This window comes from Loxodonta africana, chromosome 3 (assembly GCF_030014295.1).
Source record: "Loxodonta africana isolate mLoxAfr1 chromosome 3, mLoxAfr1.hap2, whole genome shotgun sequence".
NCBI classification, from domain to species: Eukaryota; Metazoa; Chordata; class Mammalia; order Proboscidea; family Elephantidae; genus Loxodonta; species Loxodonta africana.
The window spans coordinates 180,489,131-180,509,759 of record NC_087344.1 but is presented as its reverse complement, the minus strand read 5'-3'; the positions used below and the strand labels follow the sequence as shown (position 1 = coordinate 180,509,759).

At 42.5% G+C, this 20,629-nt stretch overlaps 1 protein-coding gene across 2 annotated transcripts; it reads left to right on the top strand.

Annotated features, from left to right (window-relative positions):
* The first annotated feature begins 8,333 nt into the window (after positions 1-8,333).
* On the top strand, positions 8,334-12,341 carry MCL1 (MCL1 apoptosis regulator, BCL2 family member). Of its 2 annotated transcripts, XM_003409494.4 has the most exons (3): positions 8,342-9,089; positions 9,444-9,691; positions 10,710-12,341. In XM_003409494.4, the coding sequence occupies exons 1-3, from the start codon at positions 8,429-8,431 to the stop codon at positions 10,824-10,826; spliced, it is 1,026 nt and encodes a 341-aa protein (XP_003409542.1). In that variant the 5' UTR covers positions 8,342-8,428; the 3' UTR covers positions 10,827-12,341. The 2 variants fall into 2 exon arrangements, with proteins under 2 accessions (XP_064138608.1, XP_003409542.1); XM_064282538.1 differs by lacking the exon at positions 9,444-9,691 and having other exon boundaries at positions 8,334-9,089.
* Positions 12,342-20,629: the final 8,288 nt, after the last annotated feature.

Here is a 20,629-nt window from a genome sequence, read left to right as displayed (position 1 = left end):
ACCTTTGTTTCTTGTTTTTTGATCCCATCTGCCCCACCACTCCCCAGTTCTAGATCAGTCTAACTTTTATGTTCATTTATTCATCCAGGAAATATTTATTGAGTGCCTACAGATGTGTCAAGAGTTGTTCTAGTACTAGGTATACAATTGTGTCTCCACTTCTGAGTGTCGGCTGCTGCTTTATGGAGAAGGTTAGTCAAACACCAGTCAGAGCTGGTGGTTTCCAGCCTTAGCTTCGCAGTCCTCACGGGGAGCCAGATGCCGTTTGAATTTCCCATAGCTGCTCTCCTCCAGAAAGGAGCCCTGGTATCATAGTGGTTGAACACTCGGCTGCTAGCCAAAAGGTCAGCGGTTTCAACCCATCAGCTGCTCCGTGGGAGAAAGATGTGGCAGTCTGTTTCTGTAAAAATTAAAGCCTTGGAAGCCCTGTGGGGCAGTTCTTCTGTGTCCTGTAGGGTCACTGTGGGGCAATGGATCACTTTTATATAGCCTTTCTCACCATGGTCTTATAACACCCACCAAATGATTGGGTGGGACTATGCAAATTAGGTGCTCTTGGCCCACCAAGAGGACTGGATAGCTTGTTAATAATGTAAATAAGGTACGTGACACCGTTGTGGGGATGAGACCATGCAAATAAGGTACATGGAACCCTAAGAAGGGGATTAGTCAGTTTTGCCATCCCACCAGGCTTAAAAGAGCAGTCAGTCCCAAAGCAGGGGGACCTACTGCCACCAAGAAAGAAGAGCTAGGAGTGGAGCACATCCACAGGACCCGGGATCCCTGCACTGAGACCTCCTAGGCCCAGGAGACAGAGAGAGAGGAACTATAACACAGAAAACAGAGAGAGGCAGCAGAGGCTGCAGAACCAGAACAGAGAGAGAGCTGTAAAATGGGAGGCAACGAGAAGCAGTGACAGAGAAATGGTGGCAGCAGAACCAGGAGAGCGGCAGGATATGTAGTGGGCTTCCTGGCCCACGGGGAGAGAAAGCTGAGCACTTTTGGGAAGGAGGCTTCCTGGTGGAGTGGGGCACCCCCAGGCACTTACTGTTGGAGCTAAAGAGCTTTGTAACAGTTGCCCGAGCTGGGCAGAGGCAGTGCCAAGGGGCTGAGGGCCAGAGAGAGACCTGCCTGCGAACAGCTGAGAAGAGGCTGTCCTGATAGAAGAACTGTATCTTGAGTATTTCCTGATCCTGAATTGTATGTAACCTGTTACTTCCCTAATAAACCCCATCATCGTGAATATGGTCTGTGAGTTCTGTGTGGCCATTACAATAAATTACTGAACCCAGCAGAAAAGTAGAGAGTGCCATGGAGGAGGTCAGATAGTGTCAGAAGTGGAAGAAAGATTGGAGGATGCAGGAATGTTTAAACTCTGCCTCATCGGAGTCAGCTTTGGGCTGTTGATCTTGATTCTCCTTCCCCTTTTTGAAGTTAGAGGAGGTCAGACGCCCCGCCACATCATTTTTATAGTCACTATGAGTCGGAATCAACTATATGGCAATGGATTTGTTTTTGTTTTTGGCTGTCCTTAAGCACCGTCTCTAGTCCCAGCCTCTTGTAGACTGCCTTGCATTCCATCGGAAGAGGAAAGGAGACCCTTGAGCACTGCACTCTTTTTAAGAATTATCTATACGAGGTTAAACGGACAACAGTAACTCTAAACTACAGATGAGAACTTTAAGGGGCAGAGGGTCTAAGTAACAGTGGTGTGAAACAATATGGGCAGAGAGAGAGAGAATGCTGACACCCTGTAAAATACGTAACATTGTCAACGAACATGTAAATATTGTTGAACAGGTGTATGTTTTGTTGTGTATATTTTCATGGGGGAAAAAAACAGGAAAGGAGACAAGTACCAAATCCCCCAACATTCCTCTTGACTTCTAAACTGACCTGTGAGGACACCCATCTGTATGTTCCTGCCTAGCGAAAGAGGAGGCACCTTCTTACAGAGGCTTTAACTTGAACCTCTCTCTGCCCTTCCATCTGTCTCTTCTGGATTACTATGCCCTATCACTTACCGCTTCTCTTGCCCCAAATATCCTTCACTCCACAAGACCATTCTCCTTAACCTACAAATAATTTGACTCCCTCATTTTAAAAAATCTTTCTTCAACCCAACTACTCTTCCTCTGCTTTCTCTTCACTCTCAAATTTCTTGAAAAAGGAGCTACACTTTGTCCTCACTTCTTTAACTCCTATTTACTCTTCAACCCACTGAATTTCATCTTTTTCCCTCATTTTTTTTTTTAGATTTTTTTTTATTGTACTTTAGATGAATGTTACAGAACTAGGTTCTCATTAAACACTACCCATTGGTTAACAACCCCACAACATGTCAAGACTCTCCCTTCTCAGCCTTGGGTTCCCTATTACCAGCTTTTCTGTTCCCTCCTGCCTTCTAGTCCCTGCCCCAGGGCTGGTATGCCCCTTTAGTCTCGTTTGCCCTCTTTTTTTTTTTTAATAAATCTATTATCAAAATAGCCTAATTGCCAAGTTCTAAAAACCAAACCAAACCAGTTGCTGTCAAGTTGATTCCGACTCATGACGACCCCATCTGTTAGAGTAGAACTGTGCCCATAGGGTTTACACGCTGTGACCTTTCAGAAGCAAACCGGCAGGCCTTTTTACTGAGACACCTCTGAGTGGGTTTGAACTGGCAACCTTACGGTTTTTAGCTGAACACTTAACCATTTGTGCCACCCAGAGACTCCTGCTTTGCCAAATACAGTGATGTATTTTCAGTCTTTGTCTTGATTTTTTTTACTTTCTTGCCTTCCTGGGACCGCCTGACTTTCTTCCTACCTTCATACAGTGAACAAATATTTATTGATCTATTGATCTGTCTTGCATTTTGAATGCATCTTTTACCCAAGCATGATTTTGAAATAATGCATCAGTCATTTGAAAAATATTGGTTCACTCAGTTATGAAGAAATTCCAAATGTTGGCACATTTCATTATCCAATAAAAAAAAAATCTTACTAATATTAAAACTAATCCCGTCAGAAAAGTCCATAAGTGTTGGGAAGCTGTGAAACAAATTTTCCAAAATTAAAATTTTCACCTATCTCAAATTTTATTATTGGCAATAGATACACAAAGTTGTTTTCCTTAAAGTGACAGGCTCATGTTGTTCATTTTTCAGGAAATGTCAGCCCAATACCCAAGTCTAAATAACCATACCTTGATTGTCAATTGTTTTGGTTTTCCATGAAATGGAAAATGGTTTTCCATGAAAAAAGCATCCAGTTCAGCTCACAATTCAAAAATTGTTCAATTGCTTTTCTTGGAGACACCATCATACTTTGATAGAAAGCAGAAGTGCCTTGTATGTGCTTCTTATTCTGTCAAACAGAATATTAAAAAGCCATGTACTTGAGGGTTGAGATTTAATAAAATAATATTTACTGCTTCATCAAGGTCATTCTTAAGTGAAATTGGCTTTTTTTTTTTTAACTGAAAATGTATAGCAATAAAGAATACAATGATTACTAGTACAGTTTTGTGCCACTGCCTGGATTTGTGCTAAGATGGCAACAGTTTTACTTGATTACTTTTGCACAATCAGTGCAAATGTCAACACAGTGAAAAAGGCAAGTATCTTAGTATTATTGTGAAAATGGTTTTGACCTAACGAACCCAGAGCTTCAAGGATTCCAGGAGTCTGCAGACCATGCCTTGAGAACTGCTTTCTTAGATCCTTACAGCTTCATAAGGAAGGAATATTAATTACTCTTACTTTATAGACGGGCAAACAGACTCAGAGACTAAAATAATTTGCGCGTGGTCACTGAGCTGGTAAGTGGAAGTGCTGGGTTGATTTGCTGTGTAGAGCAGGGATGACAGAATTGGAAAACTGGTGTTCTCTTGCAGCTCCTCTATTGTACATCTGACTGCTTGTAGTTCCTTGAATACACCACACTGCTTTGGCTCTGTAGCTTTGCAAATGTTCTGCCCTCTGCTTAGAATGTTTTGTCCCTTGTTCTTCTGATGAACATTTACACACAGTTCAGTACCCAGCTCAAAATCACTTTTTCCCAAGGCAGAGTTCATTGTTCCCTCCATTGTGTGCACATGCATTTTGCTCATACATCTAATTTTGTCACTGAACATGTTTTCATTTAAATGTTGTCTCATTTGTCAGTATTTTCCTCTATGGTTATTGCTTTTTAAATCTTGTTTAAGAAATTGCTGTAGGTTTTTGGGGGTTCTTGTTAGCTGCCCTTGAGCTCCAATTCATGATGACCCCACATATAACAAAATAAAACACTGCCTAGCCCTGCACCATAATCATAGCCACCGGCATGTTTAAATCCATCATTGTGGCCACTGTGTCAATCCACTGCACTGTGTCAATCCCTCACCCCTGCCATCACCAAACATGTTCTTCTCCAGCAATTGATCCCTTCTGATGACGTGTCTAAAGCAATCAAGTCAGACAATGTTCTGTTGTGATCCATAAGGATTTCATTAGCTAATTTTTGGAAGTAGATTGCTAAGTCTTTCTTCCTAGCCTGTCTTAGTCTAGAAGGTCCACTGAAACCTGTTCACTACGGGTGACCCTGCTAGTATTTGAAATACCGTGGCATAGCTCCCAGCATCATAGCAACACACAAGCTGTCACAGTAGGACAAAGAGATGAGTGGCTGAGGTTCTTGGTGACATTCTTTAATTAGGTTAAAGAGGTCCTCTACTAAAAGTTTTTTTGTGTTGTTTTATATCATAAATGAATGTTGAATTTTACTGAATACCATATCGAATTATATTGTTTTATAATTATTAATTTATTTACCATTATGCTTGGTAAAATGGATTGACACAGTGGCTGCAACAGTGGGCTCAAACATAGCAATGATTATGAGGGTGGCAAGGACCAGGCACAGGGATCGATTACCCAATAAGCAAGGTACACTCAGATTTAATTGTGCTTACTTACTAATCTGTAGTGCACCAAAGATGTGGTGAAAACCAGGTGAAATTGTACACTACAGATTAGTAAGTAAACACAAGCCCATGCTACATTGCTTACTATAAGCCAGTACATACTGTGCTTACTGGTTAATCCGCCCCTGACCGGGCAGTGTTTTGTTCTGTTGTACAGAGGGTCACTATGAGTTGGAAACCAACTCGACAGCACCTAACAACAACAGTTTATGTACCTGAGAGACAAGGAAGCATGTCTTGTTCACCTTTTTTATCCTCAGCTTAATAACTGCCAAATGAATAAATGACATTTACTCCTGCTTCTCTCCAAACCACGACGTCACGTCAGTAAAAAGAAGTTTATCAACATTTTCAGGATGGCAAGGGAGCTCTGGAAAGCTGAGCACATGGTAACTCAAAAAAAAAATTTTGTCAGAAAGAAGGGAAGGGAAGGATGAATATTGGCTAAGGTAATTAGCAATACCTGTCACATCTTTTAAGTGGCTGCTGAACCCTAGTTATATGCTAGTGTTACCCGTGGAGACAAGGGCCTGAAATTATGATTTTGTGGGCAAAGATGATGGATCATAATATTGTGCTGGGAGGGAAGGAAGATGCTGATGCTGGAGGCACAGCACAAAAGAGTATGGTATGAAGAGGCCTTGGAAAGAGCTTAAAGGCAAAAAAAGATTAGCCTCAGTTTAGAGGAGGAAAACAGGGTACTCCAGTAGTTCTGGAAATTTCTATCAGCAAAGTTGAGAATCACTACTGTACTTATGGAGCTCAAAATTGGTCCCTAACCAGCAGCATTAGCATCGCCTGGGATCCTGTTAGAAATGCAAACAGGGATTCGAATCTGAACGAACCAGTTTGAAGCCCGATTTTTAAAGATATGAGATAGAATGTCAAGTTTTATGCTGATGGGAATGATTTGACAGAGGGGGAGAAATTAATGGTGCAAGAGTGTAAACAGATAACTGCAAGTACTTGAGTAGGCAAAGGAGATGTGATCCAATGCACATTATGATATTAGATGGCAATGAAGATTCATTTATTTTAACCATATTGGAAAGGCAAAGGGAGTGGAAATAGAAACATTAAATTAGCAGATTTAATGGTGGAACATGAGGCTATTCTCTTCTGATTGCTTCCATTTTTCAGTGAAACAAGTCGTCAGCTGAGAGTGATGAGGAAGGAGAGGATATTAGAGGTTTGAGGACAGGACAGAAGGTGTGCAACAGTCATCTTGGAGCATAAGAGTGAAATGACTAAGGAAATGCAATAGGATGGCTGAGCACTTGAGCTTTCTGACTATAAATTAAAACTTGCAATGCAGTTCCTTTTTCAGAGGCTGAATGCCTTTGCTCTTACCTCAATCCCTCTCCCTCCACTACCTGATAAAATTGTATTTTAGAAACCCAGCAAAAAAGCTACTTCTTCCATAAAGCCTTCCTTTAGCTCTCTCAGCTCAAAGTGAATTTTCCAACCTCTCAGCACCAATATTACTAAATTACTGAGGCCTGGTATACAACATACATTCCATCTCACATTATGGTTAGTTGCTGTGCCAGAAGTTCCTTGAGTAAAGAAACCGTTTATCTTATTCATGAATGCTTTTCTCCATCCTCTCTTGTCTGCTACATATTATAGATTTCTATGGTTCTGTTGTTGTTGTTAGGTGCCGTCGAGTCGGTTCCAAGTCATAGCGACCCTATGTACTACCAAATGAAACACTGCCCGGTCCTGGTCCTGTGCCATCCTTACAACCGTTGTTATGCTTGAGCTCATTGTTGCAGCCACTCTGTAAATCCGTCTCGTTGAGGGTCTTCCCCTTTTCCGCTGACCCTGTACTTTGGCAAGCATGATGTCCTTCTCCAGGGACTGATCCCTCCTGACATGTCCAAAGTAGATAAGATGCAGACTCGCCATCCGTGCTTCTAAGGAGCATTCTGGTTGTACTTCTTCCGAGACAGATTTGTTTGTTGTTTTGGCAGTCCCCGGTATATTCAGTATTCTTCGCCAACACCACAATTCAAAGGCGTCAATTCTTCTTCAGTCTTCCTTATTCATTGTCCAGCTTTCGCATGCCCATGATACGACTGAAAATACCATGGCTTGGGTCAGGTGCACCTTAGTTTTCAGGGTGACATCTTTGGTTCTAGGTCCTGCTCTTTTTTCCTGAATATGTCCCTCAAATACTTTGCTCTTCAATTTTAGCTATTATTTTTACAAACCTTTTTGCAGAAAGGGAGTCCCTGGATGGTGAACATGGTTAAGCCACTTGGCTGCTAACCAAAAGGTTGGAGATTCGAGTCCACCTAGAAACACCTCAGAAGAAAGGCCTGGTGATCTCCTTCCAAAAAAATCAAGTCATTGAAAACCCTATAGAGCACATTTCTCTGACATATACGGGGTATGACACACATGGGATCACCATGACTTGGAACTGTCAATTTTTTTTAACAGAAAGAGCTTGCTTCAATTAACAATCGAACGCTAACTGACTAACTGACATATATGGCAGGATCTTGGGAAACCCTGGTGGCATAGTGGCTAAGTGCTACGGCTGCTAACCAAAGGGTCTGCAGTTCAAATCCACCAGGCACTCCTTGGAAACTCTATGGGGTAGTTCTACTCTGTCCTATAGGGTCGGTATGGGTCGGAATCGACTGGATGGCCCTGGGTTTGGTTTTTTTTTTAACAGGATCCTTTCCCGCAAATGGATTACACCTCAAATCAAATGTGCCTTATCATCAATAGACAAAAATAAGGCTCAAGAAGAGGTGCTGAGGGAGAAAGGTTTATATGTAAATAGAGCCAGGGACTGTGTGTCAAAGATGGCGGATGGGAAAAGGCAAGCAGGGTGACATGAATGGTTTAGCTAGGGCAGAACTATTTCATTTAGTCAACTTACATATAGGTTTTCTAGAGCAGCCCATGGAGCAACCTCATTTTCTAACGTTGTTGGAATGGAAGTAGACACCTGATGATGTGCAAAATAACCATTGGCCACAAGAGTACCCTCTTACTTGCCTCTAATACCTAAAGCTTCCCATCCATAATGTAACCTTCTCATTCATTCTCCTCCATCTGGGTGATTCAATAGTTCAGACTTTGGTGTGGGGAAATAAAACCCTGGCACAAAGGCAACAGAATGGGTTTGCAAATCAGGGATCAGGGAAGCCACGAGACAGCACGAAGGAGCTCCGAACCTGGCACAGGGCCAGAGCCCGACACTACGCGCGGAGGCGCAGTTACGTAACCGAGCGCGGCGAATCAGCCGGAACTAGCTGGTAAGTGCCGTGTGCAAGGCTCCAGAAGCCCCGCCCCTTTCTCGTTTTGGGGCTGGCGACGTCATGACGCCACCGCGTAAGCCGGGCCCTAATATTGCGGTCTAGGAGGGCCTCACCCACTGCTCACTTCCGCTTCTTTCGGATCAGGAGCCGGTGGCCCCCCCCCAACTTCTGGTCACCCTAGGCGACTGCAGCAGGGGCTCGCGATGTTCGGCTTCAAGAGAAACGCAGTAATCGGACTCAACCTTTACTGTGGGGGGGCCGGCTTGGGGGCCGGCGGCTGCGCCACCCCTCCGGGAGGGCGACTTCCAGCTCCTGGAAAGGAGGCCACGGCCCGGCAAGAGGTAGGGGGAGGGGACGCCGGCGCGAGCCCCCCGGCCGCTGTCGCTCCGGACGGCCGGAGGGTCGTGCGGCCGGCGCCCATTGGCGCCGAGGGCCCCGACGTCACTGCGATTCCCGCGAGGCCGACGTTCTTTGCGCCCACCCGCCGCGCGTCGCCGCCTGTGGAGATGGAGGCTCTAGCCGCCGACGCCATCATGTCGCCCGAAGAGGAGCTGGACGGGTACGAGCCGGAGCCGCTCGGGAAGCGGCCGGCTGTTTTTCCCCGGCTGGGGCTGGTCGGGGAGGCCAGTAATGGCCCCGGTACCGACGGGTCACTACCCTCGACGCCGCCCCTAGCAGAGGAGGAGGAGGACGAGTTGTACCGGCAGTCGCTAGAGATTATCTCTCGGTACCTTCAGGAGCAGGCAACCGGCGCCAAGGACACCAAGCCAATGGGCGGGTCTGGGGCGGCCAGCAGGAAGGCGTTAGAGACCCTCCGGCGAGTCGCGGACGGGGTGCAGCGCAACCACGAGACGGCCTTCCAAGGTAAGGGGGTTAGTCACGAAGTCCGCGGTGTCCTTTTTTCCGTGTTTCCCTGGATTCAGTCGCCAAGGGAGGGTGGAAACCAAAACGAGTCAGCGTTGAAACGAGTCTGATCCTATTTCTGAGACCAGAATATTCTGACCATTAGTCATTGTTTCCGCCCATCTTTATTCTTTGGGAAATGGCAGCGCTGTTCCAAAGCCCGGAAAGGGTGGGGTGTAGGTTTTCAAACGGGGTCGCCCTGAGATCTTTTGAGCCCAAACTAGCGATTTCCCCCGCGGTGGGTGGGCTAGGAGCATCGTGCCCTCGTTTAGACAAAGGAGACCGTGAGAACCTGCGTGCATTTCTTCCTCTCAGGAATGCTTCGGAAACTGGACATCAAAAACGAAGATGATGTCAAATCTTTATCTCGAGTAATGGCCCATGTTTTCAGTGACGGGATAACAAACTGGGGCAGAATTGTGACTCTCATATCTTTTGGTGCCTTTGTGGCCAAACACTTGAAGAGCGTAAACCAAGAAAGCCGCATCGAACCATTAGCAGAAAGTATCACAGATGTTCTCGTAAGGACGAAAAGGGACTGGTTAGTCAAACAAAGAGGCTGGGTAAGTTTGCCTTAAGGTATTAAGGGTGAGGGGCTTGGAGTGGAAATGGAATGGAGAACTTTGTAGATACGGTGGGAGAGTTAGGTTGTTGTTTTTTTTTTTAAATAATGCACAACTCAAGTTTTCAGTCACTGGTGAGATTGTCAGTTTTCAGCTCTTCCAAGTTGCTTGCTGTTGGTTTAGGTAGTGGTAGGAAAGTCTTGAATTGCTGCATCAAAAATCCTGGGTTTTTGTAACCTGTATTGCTGATTGTTGAGCTTTTTGCTTTTGATATTTTGATGTAGTTTATCTGGATACTGTTTACACAAGTGGATTCAAACTATGAAAAAATAAGAGTCAAGTGGGGATGATAGATAAAATACTTTCCTAATCAGTCCTTCCTTAATGATTTTGATTGATAGGGTGGGACCCAGGAATCTGCATTTTAAACATACACCCAGGTGATATAAAAATTACAGTGACACTGCCTCTCTGCAGTAAATAAATTAGACGATGGGAATTTGAGGCCGAGAACTCTCAAAGACCCGTTTTAGGTTATCCTAATATGACCGAGATTCTAGTGCCCTGGTGGCGCAGTGGTTAAAGCGCTTGGCTGCTAAACCAAAGGTTGGTGGTTTGAACTCACCAGCCAATCCACAGCGAGAAAGATGTGGCAGTCTGTTTCCATAAAGATTTTAGCCTTGGAAACCCTAGTGGGGCAGTTCTGCTCTGCCCTGTAGGGTCATTATGAGTCAGAATCAACTGACAGTGGCAGTGAGTTTGATTTGGTTTGGAAAATGACCAAGATTCTACTGTAAAAGCAAGTTTAACTATTAGAGGTGGCCCACTTATGAACTGTTGTAATGAACTGAAGAACTAGGGAAATGTCTCTTTTTGTAGCCCAAGAGTGAATAATAGTAAATTTCATCATTGTGTTTGTTTAGGGGGACCTTAGCTGTTTTAATTCTTTTCTCCAAAAATTGCTTTTAAGCCAGTGGAAACCCATACTTGAAAAATGTGTGTCTTCTTTGTTTTCTAGGATGGGTTTGTGGAGTTCTTCCATGTAGAGGACCTAGAAGGTGGCATCAGAAATGTGCTGCTGGCTTTTGCAGGTGTTGCTGGAGTAGGAGCTGGTTTGGCATATCTAATAAGATAGCCTCGTAAGTGCAATAATTGACTCTTAACCAACTCCAGCCACCAAAACCACACACTTCTGCTGTGAAATCCGATGTATTTATGAAGACGGACATCAAGCTGCCCAGGCTATAACCTCCAAGAGTCCTACTCTAGCAACCAAGCCAGAAAAGCAAGTGGCAAGAGGATTATAGCTAACAGGAGTAAATACATGGGAAAAGCAGTCTTGCTTCCTTGAAGAGTCATTGTCTGAAAGGAGTAAAGTTCAGTTTCAACAGCAAACTTTGGGAGGCCACGGAGGAGGACTTTTAGGTTTAGTGAAAATGGTGGGGTGGAAAGGCTTAATTTGCTTGTCTAGAAAAGTGGCCAGTAGCCCCAGGCTAGTCATAGAATTCAATTAACGTGCCCACTGAGTTCAGTAACTTGCTATAGTGTTGAAAATCATTAACGATGTCAGTGACTTGTGTAAAATGGATTTAAGCTACAAGTAGTAAGAACTATGACTAGAAGTCTCAGTACTGTACAACAGAGTGTGCAGGGAAGGTTTTTTCCTCTCTTTGATTAGCTTTCCCAAGTATACTTCTTGATGAATAGAAAGTCTAAATATTCAGGACTATTTTACCTGTTCCACTTTGGCTTGGGTTGAGTTTATTAGCCTAGTTATGGCCAAGAATACTTGACTTTAGGCTCACTAATTGCAGTTAACAAAAATGGAATGTACTTGGTTTTTTTAAGAAAACAACCTGTAAATGTATTTGTCTGTAAAAATTGTATATATTTTTACAGGAAATTTTATTTCTTGGAACGGAGAGAAGTCTCAAATTTACATTACCAGAGGTTTTTTTTTTTTTTTTCCCATTTTTGAGATTTGCGCTTCTGGAGTTAGGAATTCTTTCTTACAGTTTTTCTATTCTAAACTTTTACCTGGTCAGTTCTAGAGTGTATACAAAACAGTGATGTAATTGTATGCAACTCTTTTGTGGTGGAACAATTCTGATTCATGACTATGCAGGTTTTAATTTTCCTATCTGATCTTGGTAAGTATTCCTTAGATAAATTTTTTTGTTTTGCTTTTTTGAGAAAACCTGGGATTGAGAGGTTGAGGAATGGGAATTAATTCTTTACTTCATGGATATGTAGGTTTTCAATAATTGAGTCAAAGTGGAGTTTTAAAGGTTTTTTTTGGGGGGGGTGTTGATGGCTTAGTGGGCTCTGATTGGGCAACTGTTCTGTGAGTTCTGTGTATTTGACCTAATTTAACTAGTGAAGTTTAAACTGAGTTCATGAGCTCATCTTTAACGCTTTTGCTAAAAGATTTTCAGCTGTTGCAAATGGGACTTACTAACAATATGTGTATAAGAAGATTCCATCAAGTGGATGAGATAAATCTGAACACTTGTTTGTTTAATGAATTGTAAAATGATGGCTTGGAAAACCAGGCTAAAGTCGAACCATGGTGCTATTATTAGGCTTACTTGTTAAATACAGGTCTAGGCCTAATATGTCAATAAAACAAATGCTTATTGTTTAATTTCTATTAATGATTCCCAGATTTTATTTGAATATTTTACATTTCTTTGAATTTCAGACCTGATGTTCTGTCGAACTTGCGTTTTATTTCTGTCAGTTTCTCCATCTTTGCTATCCTTGGACTCTTACTAGCCCTTTTAGTTCTGGCATTATGAACCCCTCCTGGGAACCTAAGTGAATCCCCCCTAGAAGTCCTCAGACCTTCTTTCACAAATTTCATCCTTTTGGGAAGTCCTGGCACTGTGGGTGTTATGACAGTAGCTATCCTGGGGGGGGGGGTTCCTTTTCCCTTGGTTCCTTTTATCCTATCTTTGGAAAAAAATTTCAAACTCCCCCTAGGAATTTTCAGAGGAGGAAACAATAATGAAAGTTTTTTTTTTTTTTTTGCATTTTGTTATGCCCACTTAAAACTTATTGAAAGGGGTGGGCACTGTTAAGCCTCAGAGAAGTTACATAAAACCTACTGGTAAACCAGAGAATACTTCTATAGTGGAACTAGGGTTGTTTTGAAAGCTTCAGCCTCAGAAAGTGACCTTTAGTCTATGGACTCCAGATAAAGATAGGCATGAATAAAATGACTAAGAATGTAATAGGGAAGAATTGCCCCACCTGCCCATCTCCGAGCCATAACATCCTGCTACAGCTATTTTTACCTAGGCATTTATCATTCTTGCCCATAAACCACTTATTTATATCATGTCGGTTTCTAAGGACCTGAAAGCACTTTATGTAGTTTTTATAATTAATCTTAAGACCTGAGTAAGGTGACTAAAAGGCTGGTTTCCCCACATCCAGTCCTGGAAATAAGTGTGTAGATGTAAATTGGTGGAGTTTAGGGTGCCCCACTCCTAGATGTGACTGTTGAAATATAGGTGAGGATCTTAGCTGATATTTTGGGTTGGGGCAGTGAGGGCATAAGGAGGCCAAGTACTTTAGGAAGGGATATTGATTTATGGGGGTAGGCACTAGGTCTCTGTGCTGACTAGCTGCATAGTTCAGGCAAATCCTCCAGTGGAAATGGAGGGGCTACTTAGAAAGATGGCTCTCTCAATGACTTCTGTTTGTCTTATGCTTGCTTCTCTCAGGGAGAAACATGAGTCCTCTAGTGTCATTCATGTGCATTCTGTAGGGAGTAAACACCTTGGTCCTGGTTAAACAGCTAGTGTTTTTGACAGCTGTACTGGGAAGGGTTAGGACCAACTACAATTTAATGTGGGTTGTAAAATGTAGTGTGTTACGCTAACTTCCTGTTTTTCCTGAGAAGAGAATAATAAACCTTTTTATTCAAATACAAGGTGTGGTATGGGTCTTTTCTAATTAACGCTTGTCTTCCCCCTTAGGCAAGCCTTGTAGGGAAGTCAGCCGAGCCCCAATATTCGAATTCACAGTGATCCTATAGGATAGAGTAGAGCTGCCCCATAGAGTTTCCAAGAAGCGCCTGGTGGATTTGAACTGCAGACCTTTTGGTTAGCGGCTGTAGCTCTCAGTCACTACACCACCAAGGTTTCCACAATACGTATAGGTTAAATTCAAAGCCCAAGTTCCGTAAAACTGCTTTGCCTTAGAGCGACAGTTCCCTTCAGAATACGTTTCATTAAAATTAGAATTGTTGGGTTTTCATTTAAATACATTACTACTGTTTAGAGTAATTCCAGTATATTTTAATAGTGAAGTCCCTGTACTGATTTTTCTCTTAGGCACTGAGTGTGGTATAACTTTGAGGTAAAAAGGTTCACTATAGCATCGTTATATTTCTTGGTACTAATGTTTCAGTGCTTTCAGCCTGCATTTATTTCAGCTACCTTGAAAGAACAGCATTCACCATGGAAATGTGCAAATGTGAGGTTTGCATATTGGTTTTAAGCCCTAAGCACCAGCTACTAATCATGCAAACAGGGTTCTGTACATTGCCAAGAAAGTTGTGAGTGTTATAAGCACACTCCCAAGCAGAGGATTGGAAGGGATGGGTAGCACAGGACACAAGGCCCCATGTCTTACTCTTGGTCAAGTTCTGTGCAGAGTTGTTGCTCCCACTGATGTGCTGTGAAGCCATTTCTCTGGCAGAATTTCATAGTTTAACACCTTAAAAACTTAGGTAGAATGGTAAACGAGTAACATGAATCACTTACAGAAGTCAATAATTAACAGCCTCCATTTGATCAAACCAGGCTCTCTCTTTCAGTTCCTGTTCGTGACTTAAGAGTCAGCTCTTACGTTATGCTATTTCAGAGAACAGTTGGGACAGCTGAGAGTTTCACGAAAATTAAGTGAAATACCTTGCACAACTGGTGTGTACAGTGGCTCCAGCCAGATGCTCAGAGCATGGTACATTAGTTCCTTGAGTTCAGGGTGATCAGCTGAGTTTCTCTGTTTACCTAGTTCTTTTTGTTCCGCTTGTTCAGTGATTGGTGATTACAGAACTTTGTCTTGAAGCCTCCTACACTGTTGAAAAGCTTTTCAGTTTAAGATTTGAGAACTGTCCCTCTTTGTTAGTTTCTAAGTTGTATTACCTTAGTTATGTGACGCATGTGGGTAGTTGGGAGTTGGGTACTGGAGGCAGATCTAACACCTCCAAGAATTCAGTGGTCTTTACTGATAATTTTTGTGAGGTATGAGAAAACAGCATTTCGTTTCCACACTATACCTGGTTTCTGTTTTGCACTATACTGACCATTGTAAAATATATTAGGGCCAAGAATATTTCTCCGTATTTTACTCCAACAAGTTTCCATGGCTAGTTTCTGCCCTTGGCTTCTGTATTCCTCGTTTTACCTTCTCCCCTTGTCCCCGGTCCAGGGATTCCCTTTAGAATAAGAACTCTTTGAACACTGCAGTGAGTTGGGACATTTGACCAGTCTTCTAGGCAGCCAGATGTTTTCAAAAGTCCATTCATATATTACACGGCAGTGGACTGCTTACTATGTACTGTGCACTGTTGGATGCTGGAATTTTAAAGACAGAATAGGCCTTCCCCTGAAGCAACTCTCTCAAAAAAGGCTGGCGAACAGTTCTAAAAAAAACGGTGACTAAAAACAATGTGACTTTTTTTTTCTTAATTGGATTCTGGATGCAAAGGCTATAAAGGACATTATGGGGCTATTTCACAAAATTTGAGTATGAACTATAAGACAGCACTGAAGAATTTATGCATAATGAATTTATAGAGTGAAAAAGCAAATCCGGTAAAATATTAAAAGCTCAAACTAGGAGTGCAGACATGGACAAAAATAACGCTACACAAAGTGCTATAACAAGAGTATTCTAAGATATGGTGTAGGACAAAGCAAGGTGATAACTTAGGGAAGTACAGAGTAGTCAACGTCACAAGAAACATTTGAGGTTGGACATTAAAGGATGTTAGGTGCCCTGGAATTGGTCCTGACTCATAGCAACAGAATGAAACAATACCAGTCGTACGCCATCCCCGCGATCCCCACTGTATTTGAGCTAATCATTGCAGCCATTGTGTCAGTCCCTGTCCTTGAAGGTCGTTGTCTTTTTCCCTGACCCTCTACCAAGCATCACATCTTTCAGGGACTGGTCCCTCCTGATAACATGTCCAAAATACATAAGACAGGGTCTCGCCGTACTTGTTTCTAAGGAGCATTCTGGCTGTACTTCCGAAACAGATTTTGTTCTTTTGGCAGTCCATGGTGTATTCAGTATTTGCCAACACCATAATCCAAAGGCATCAGTTCTTCAGTCATCCTTATTCATTATCTAGCTTTTGCATGCATATGAGGTGACTGAAAATATCATGGCTTGGATCAGGCACACCTTAGTTTTCAAAGGGACATATTTGCTTTAACACTTGAAATCTTCTGCAGCAAATTTGCCCAATGCAGTACATCTTTTTTTTTTTAGTTTAACTTTTTGTGCGTGTGTACTTTAAGTGAAAGTTTATAAATTAAGTCAGTTCTCATACAAAAACTTATACATGCCTTGCTGTGTACTTCTAGCTGCTCTCCTCCTAATGAATACCCTGTATTCCCTGTGTCCATTCAACCAGCTCCTGTCCCCCTCTGCCTTCTCACCTCGCCTCCAGATAGAAGTTGCGCACATAGTCCATAGTCTTATGTCTACTTGAGCCAAGAAGCTCACTCCTCACCAGTATTATCATTTTCTGTTTTACAGTGCAATCCAATCCCTGTCTGGAGAGTTGACTTCAGGAATGGTTCCAGTCTTGGGCTAACAAAGGGTCCAGGGACCATGACTTCCCAGGTCCCTCTAGACCATTAAGTTTGGTCTTTTTATGAGAATTTGAGGCCAGCATCACACTGTTCTGCTCCATCAGGAATTCTCTGTTGTGTTCCCTGTCAGGACAGTGATCGGTGGTAGCCGGGCACCATCTAGTTCTTCTGGTCTCAGGCTGATGTAGTCTCTGGTTTATGTGGCCCTTTCTGTCTCTTGGGCCTTTGATTTCTTGACTCCTGCTTCCATGGGCATCAATTGTGGATCCAAGTAAAATAAAATCCTTGACAACTAACATTTTCTGTGTTTATCATGATGCTGCTTATTGGTCCAGTTGTGAAGATTTCTGTTTATGTTGAGGTGTAATCTGGGCACCATCTAGTTCTTCTGGTCTCAGGCTGATGTAGTCTCTGGTTTATGTGGCCCTTTCTGTCTCTTGGGCCTTTGATTTCTTGACTACTGCTTCCATGGGCATCAATTGTGGATCCAAGTAAAATGAAATCCTTGACAACTTTAACATTTTCTCTGTTTATCATGATGCTGCTTATTAGTCCAGTTGTGAAGATTTCTGTTAATGTTGAGGTGTAATCCATACTGAATGCTGTAGTCTTTGATCTTCATCAGTAATTGCTTCAAGTCCTCGCAGCTTTCTGCAAGCAAAGTTGTGTCATCTGGATATCAGAGGTTGTTAATGAGTCTTCCTCCAATCCTGATCTTGTATTCTCTGCTTTCAGCCAAGATCCATCTGACATCCGCAATGATATTCTCTTTTTCCAAGGCTGCTTCTGAATCAAGCTTGAATTTCTGGCAGTTCTCTGTTGATGTACCACTGCAACCATTTTTTAATTACCTTCAGCAAAATTTTAACTTGGGTGTGATATTAATGATACTGTTCAATGATTTCCACATTCTGTTGGATCACCTTTATTTGGAATGGACACAAATAATGGATCTCTTCTAGTAGGTTGGCCAGGTAGCTGTCTTCCAATTTTCAGTTCTTTCAGCATGAGAAATGCTGAGCATGTTCTTTCCTTTCGGTTTTCTAACTCCAGGTCTTTGCACGTTTCATTATAACTTTACTTTGTCTTCTCTTCTGACATTTTGGTCCTTGATGTCATCACACAACTCGTCTGGTTATTAGTGTTCAATCTGTTCTTGAGATGGTCTCTAAATTCAGGTGAGATATACTCAAGGTCGTATTTGGCTTTCCTGGATGAGTAGGAACAAACATAACCAAAAGTATGGCTTTGAAATAACTGGGAGTGTATGTGGACATGTGATATGTAGATAATTTTTTCTTTACATTTTGTCTTCTCTCCCTGCCTTCTTTCCCCCAAACCAGACTTGGCCAGTGAACATAGTATCTCCTCTCCAATTTCTCCCATTGTGAGGCCGAATATAAAAAAATATTGGGAAACATGTTGGAAAAGAGATGATTGTCTGGTCTAAGTCTGAATTGGGCATATATGACACTGGGGTGGATGGGTTGTGTTTATTTAGGAAATAAAGGTAAACTCCATGGATTGCCTCCTTTATCGTGTTAAAAGTGGTGACCCAGAACATGGCTTGAATAAAGTTGCTCTTACTGATATGTTGGAAGGAGCCTTTGTGGTGCAGTGCTTAAGCACTTGGCTGCTAACCAAAAGGGTCAGCAATTTGAACCCACCAGCCTTTCCATAGGAGAAAGATGTGGCAGTATGCTTCTGTAAAGATGGCAGCCTTGGAAACCCTATGGGTTGTTTCCAAGGACAGAGTAGAAACCCTACGGTTCTACTCTGTCCCATAGGATTGCTGTGAGTCCAAATTGACTTGATTGTATTGATACATTAAGAGCAGTACACATCTCACCAGCCATCTTGTTCACCCACCCAAGTTCACATAGCCAAGAAAGAACCAATTTTTGAATATAGGCCTAGAAGTCCTATCCTCTCTGCGGAACAGAATTTTAGTAAGGGATAGCCTCCAAAAGTTATTTAATTGGACCCCAAGATGCTGAATGGTAGCTCCCACTCTCCCTAATCCTGTTCCCATGGGAGACTGGATTATTGCTATTCCCATCCTGATTTAAAAACCAGTTTGCTCTGACCGCCCAGACTTCCCCATGGGCTGCATTCTTGCCCATGAGCTCATTGTTTTGGCTTCTCGGTTGTATAAATTCACAGCCAGTGCCAGAGGTCCCAGCCCAAGCCCCCTAACTAGCTGGGGCTGCATTCCATTCAGAATTTCACCACCCCCACTTCATGTTCTTCCCACCCTCAGTGGTCACATGTGTATGTTTATTCAAGTTAGCCTGGGACAAGGTGTGCTGGGAAAGAGCCAAGGAAGCAGACAAGGAAAAAAGAATGTTTAACTGTTGGATTTCATCCCAGATGAGTTTTCCACCTTATTGAGATTAAGAAACACTTTCAAAGCTGTACCCCTAAAAAAAAGTCAGTTTTACTGTCTAGTGGGAAGAGCTGGTTTTGGAAGTTTTGCTACATTTCTTAGTCTTCCCTACAGGGTTGGCTATGACTCAGGTATTCAGATTTAGTGGGGGGACCTCCTTAGGAAACATTGCTTTCATAGCATTTTATTGCTGAAATCTCTTGTCTTCAGACCTATCATGCATTCCTTCCTTCTCTCCTACCTCCATGCCTTAGGTTGCCAGGAGCAATTCCCACCCATTTTCTGTCCTTGGTGGGGTTGGGGGCAGGGGAGACAGCTGGGTTGCTGCCAAGGAGTGGCTGTTAGGTTTCACCGCTTTTGTTACTGAAATTTCCTGAGGGGAAGATACTTCCTTTTGACCCTGAAAGCCAGGATTTAATGAAAGGTGGGGCACCCTAGAGGTAAAGAGTACACTTTTAGTGGCAATGAATCTTAAATTTTAGAAGCATAGCCTTTAAAATTTTGGGTTAAGACTATATTCTTAAGCAATATACTCTTTTCCTCTTACCCCCTCCATTAAAACAAAAAGCACAGGCTATGAGGTTCCATTTTCGTTTTCTCAGAAAAACCGTCATGAGGCAAACAAACAGGAAATAACTCCGTGTCGAAATGAATGTGTGTGTTGGCAGTGAGGTCTTTTTCAGTTCTAAGGAACAATGAAAAGCTCTGCAGAGGAGCTTGATGCTGGTGAGGAGTGGTGGGTTATCGACTTCCTTGCCCCTTCCCCCCACTTCGAAGCTTGGTAGTTGGGGCTGGTCTGAAGCCCAATGGAAGTCTCTGTATCTTTCTCGTTCTGAATTCAGTGTTATGAATGAAAGAAAAACTAATACAGGATAAGGAGTTGCTAAGAAGTCCCAGACAAATTATTTCAAAAAGAAATGCCCTTGCATTGCTCTTAAATAAAAAACGTATTACCATAACACACAATTCTGATTGCTAATAAAGTTTGTCTTAGAAAAAAAAATCTGACTCAGTAATGCTTGTTGTATGACCTATGTTTGTATGGCAGTGTACTTTAAAGATAATGTACACTGTATGGTATTATTTTCTGGACCCAAATATTGAATGCATTTGAAATAATTTTTTAACTTCTTCAATCTTTAGGTTGAAAAATAAAAGAGAGGATTTTCCTAAAATGCCAAAAAGTCAGGAAAGACATTTGAAAACAACAAAAAACACTTGCAGCCATCCAAGTTCTGGATCACTGTGGCCTAAATTTCTGAGTATTTTCATAGCAGGGTGCCAGAAAGGACTGAAAGTAAATAGTGGGACAAAGGAATTTACCCATTGATGTCAAGTCAATTCCAACTCATAGCAACCCTATAGGACACAGTAGAATTGCCCCACATGGTTTCCAAGGAGCAGCTGGTGGATTCGAACGGCCGACCTTTATGGTTAGCAGCTGTAGGTAGTTCTTAACCAGTATGCCACCAGGGTTTCCAAACTGAATAGACAGGTCTTAGGCCTTAATTTTCTCCCCTGTAAACTGAATTTAACAATACTGTTTTCCCTATCTTGTGAAGCTGTAGAGGTTATTTTATACACACACACACACACACACGTAAGTCCTTAAAACATTACAAGAAGTTAAGGGATTTCAGGAAATACCCATTAAGGATATTTTCAAGTTGTTAAATTCCCTGGGAGGAGTAACTAAGAACCAGTCATCAGTAGACAGTA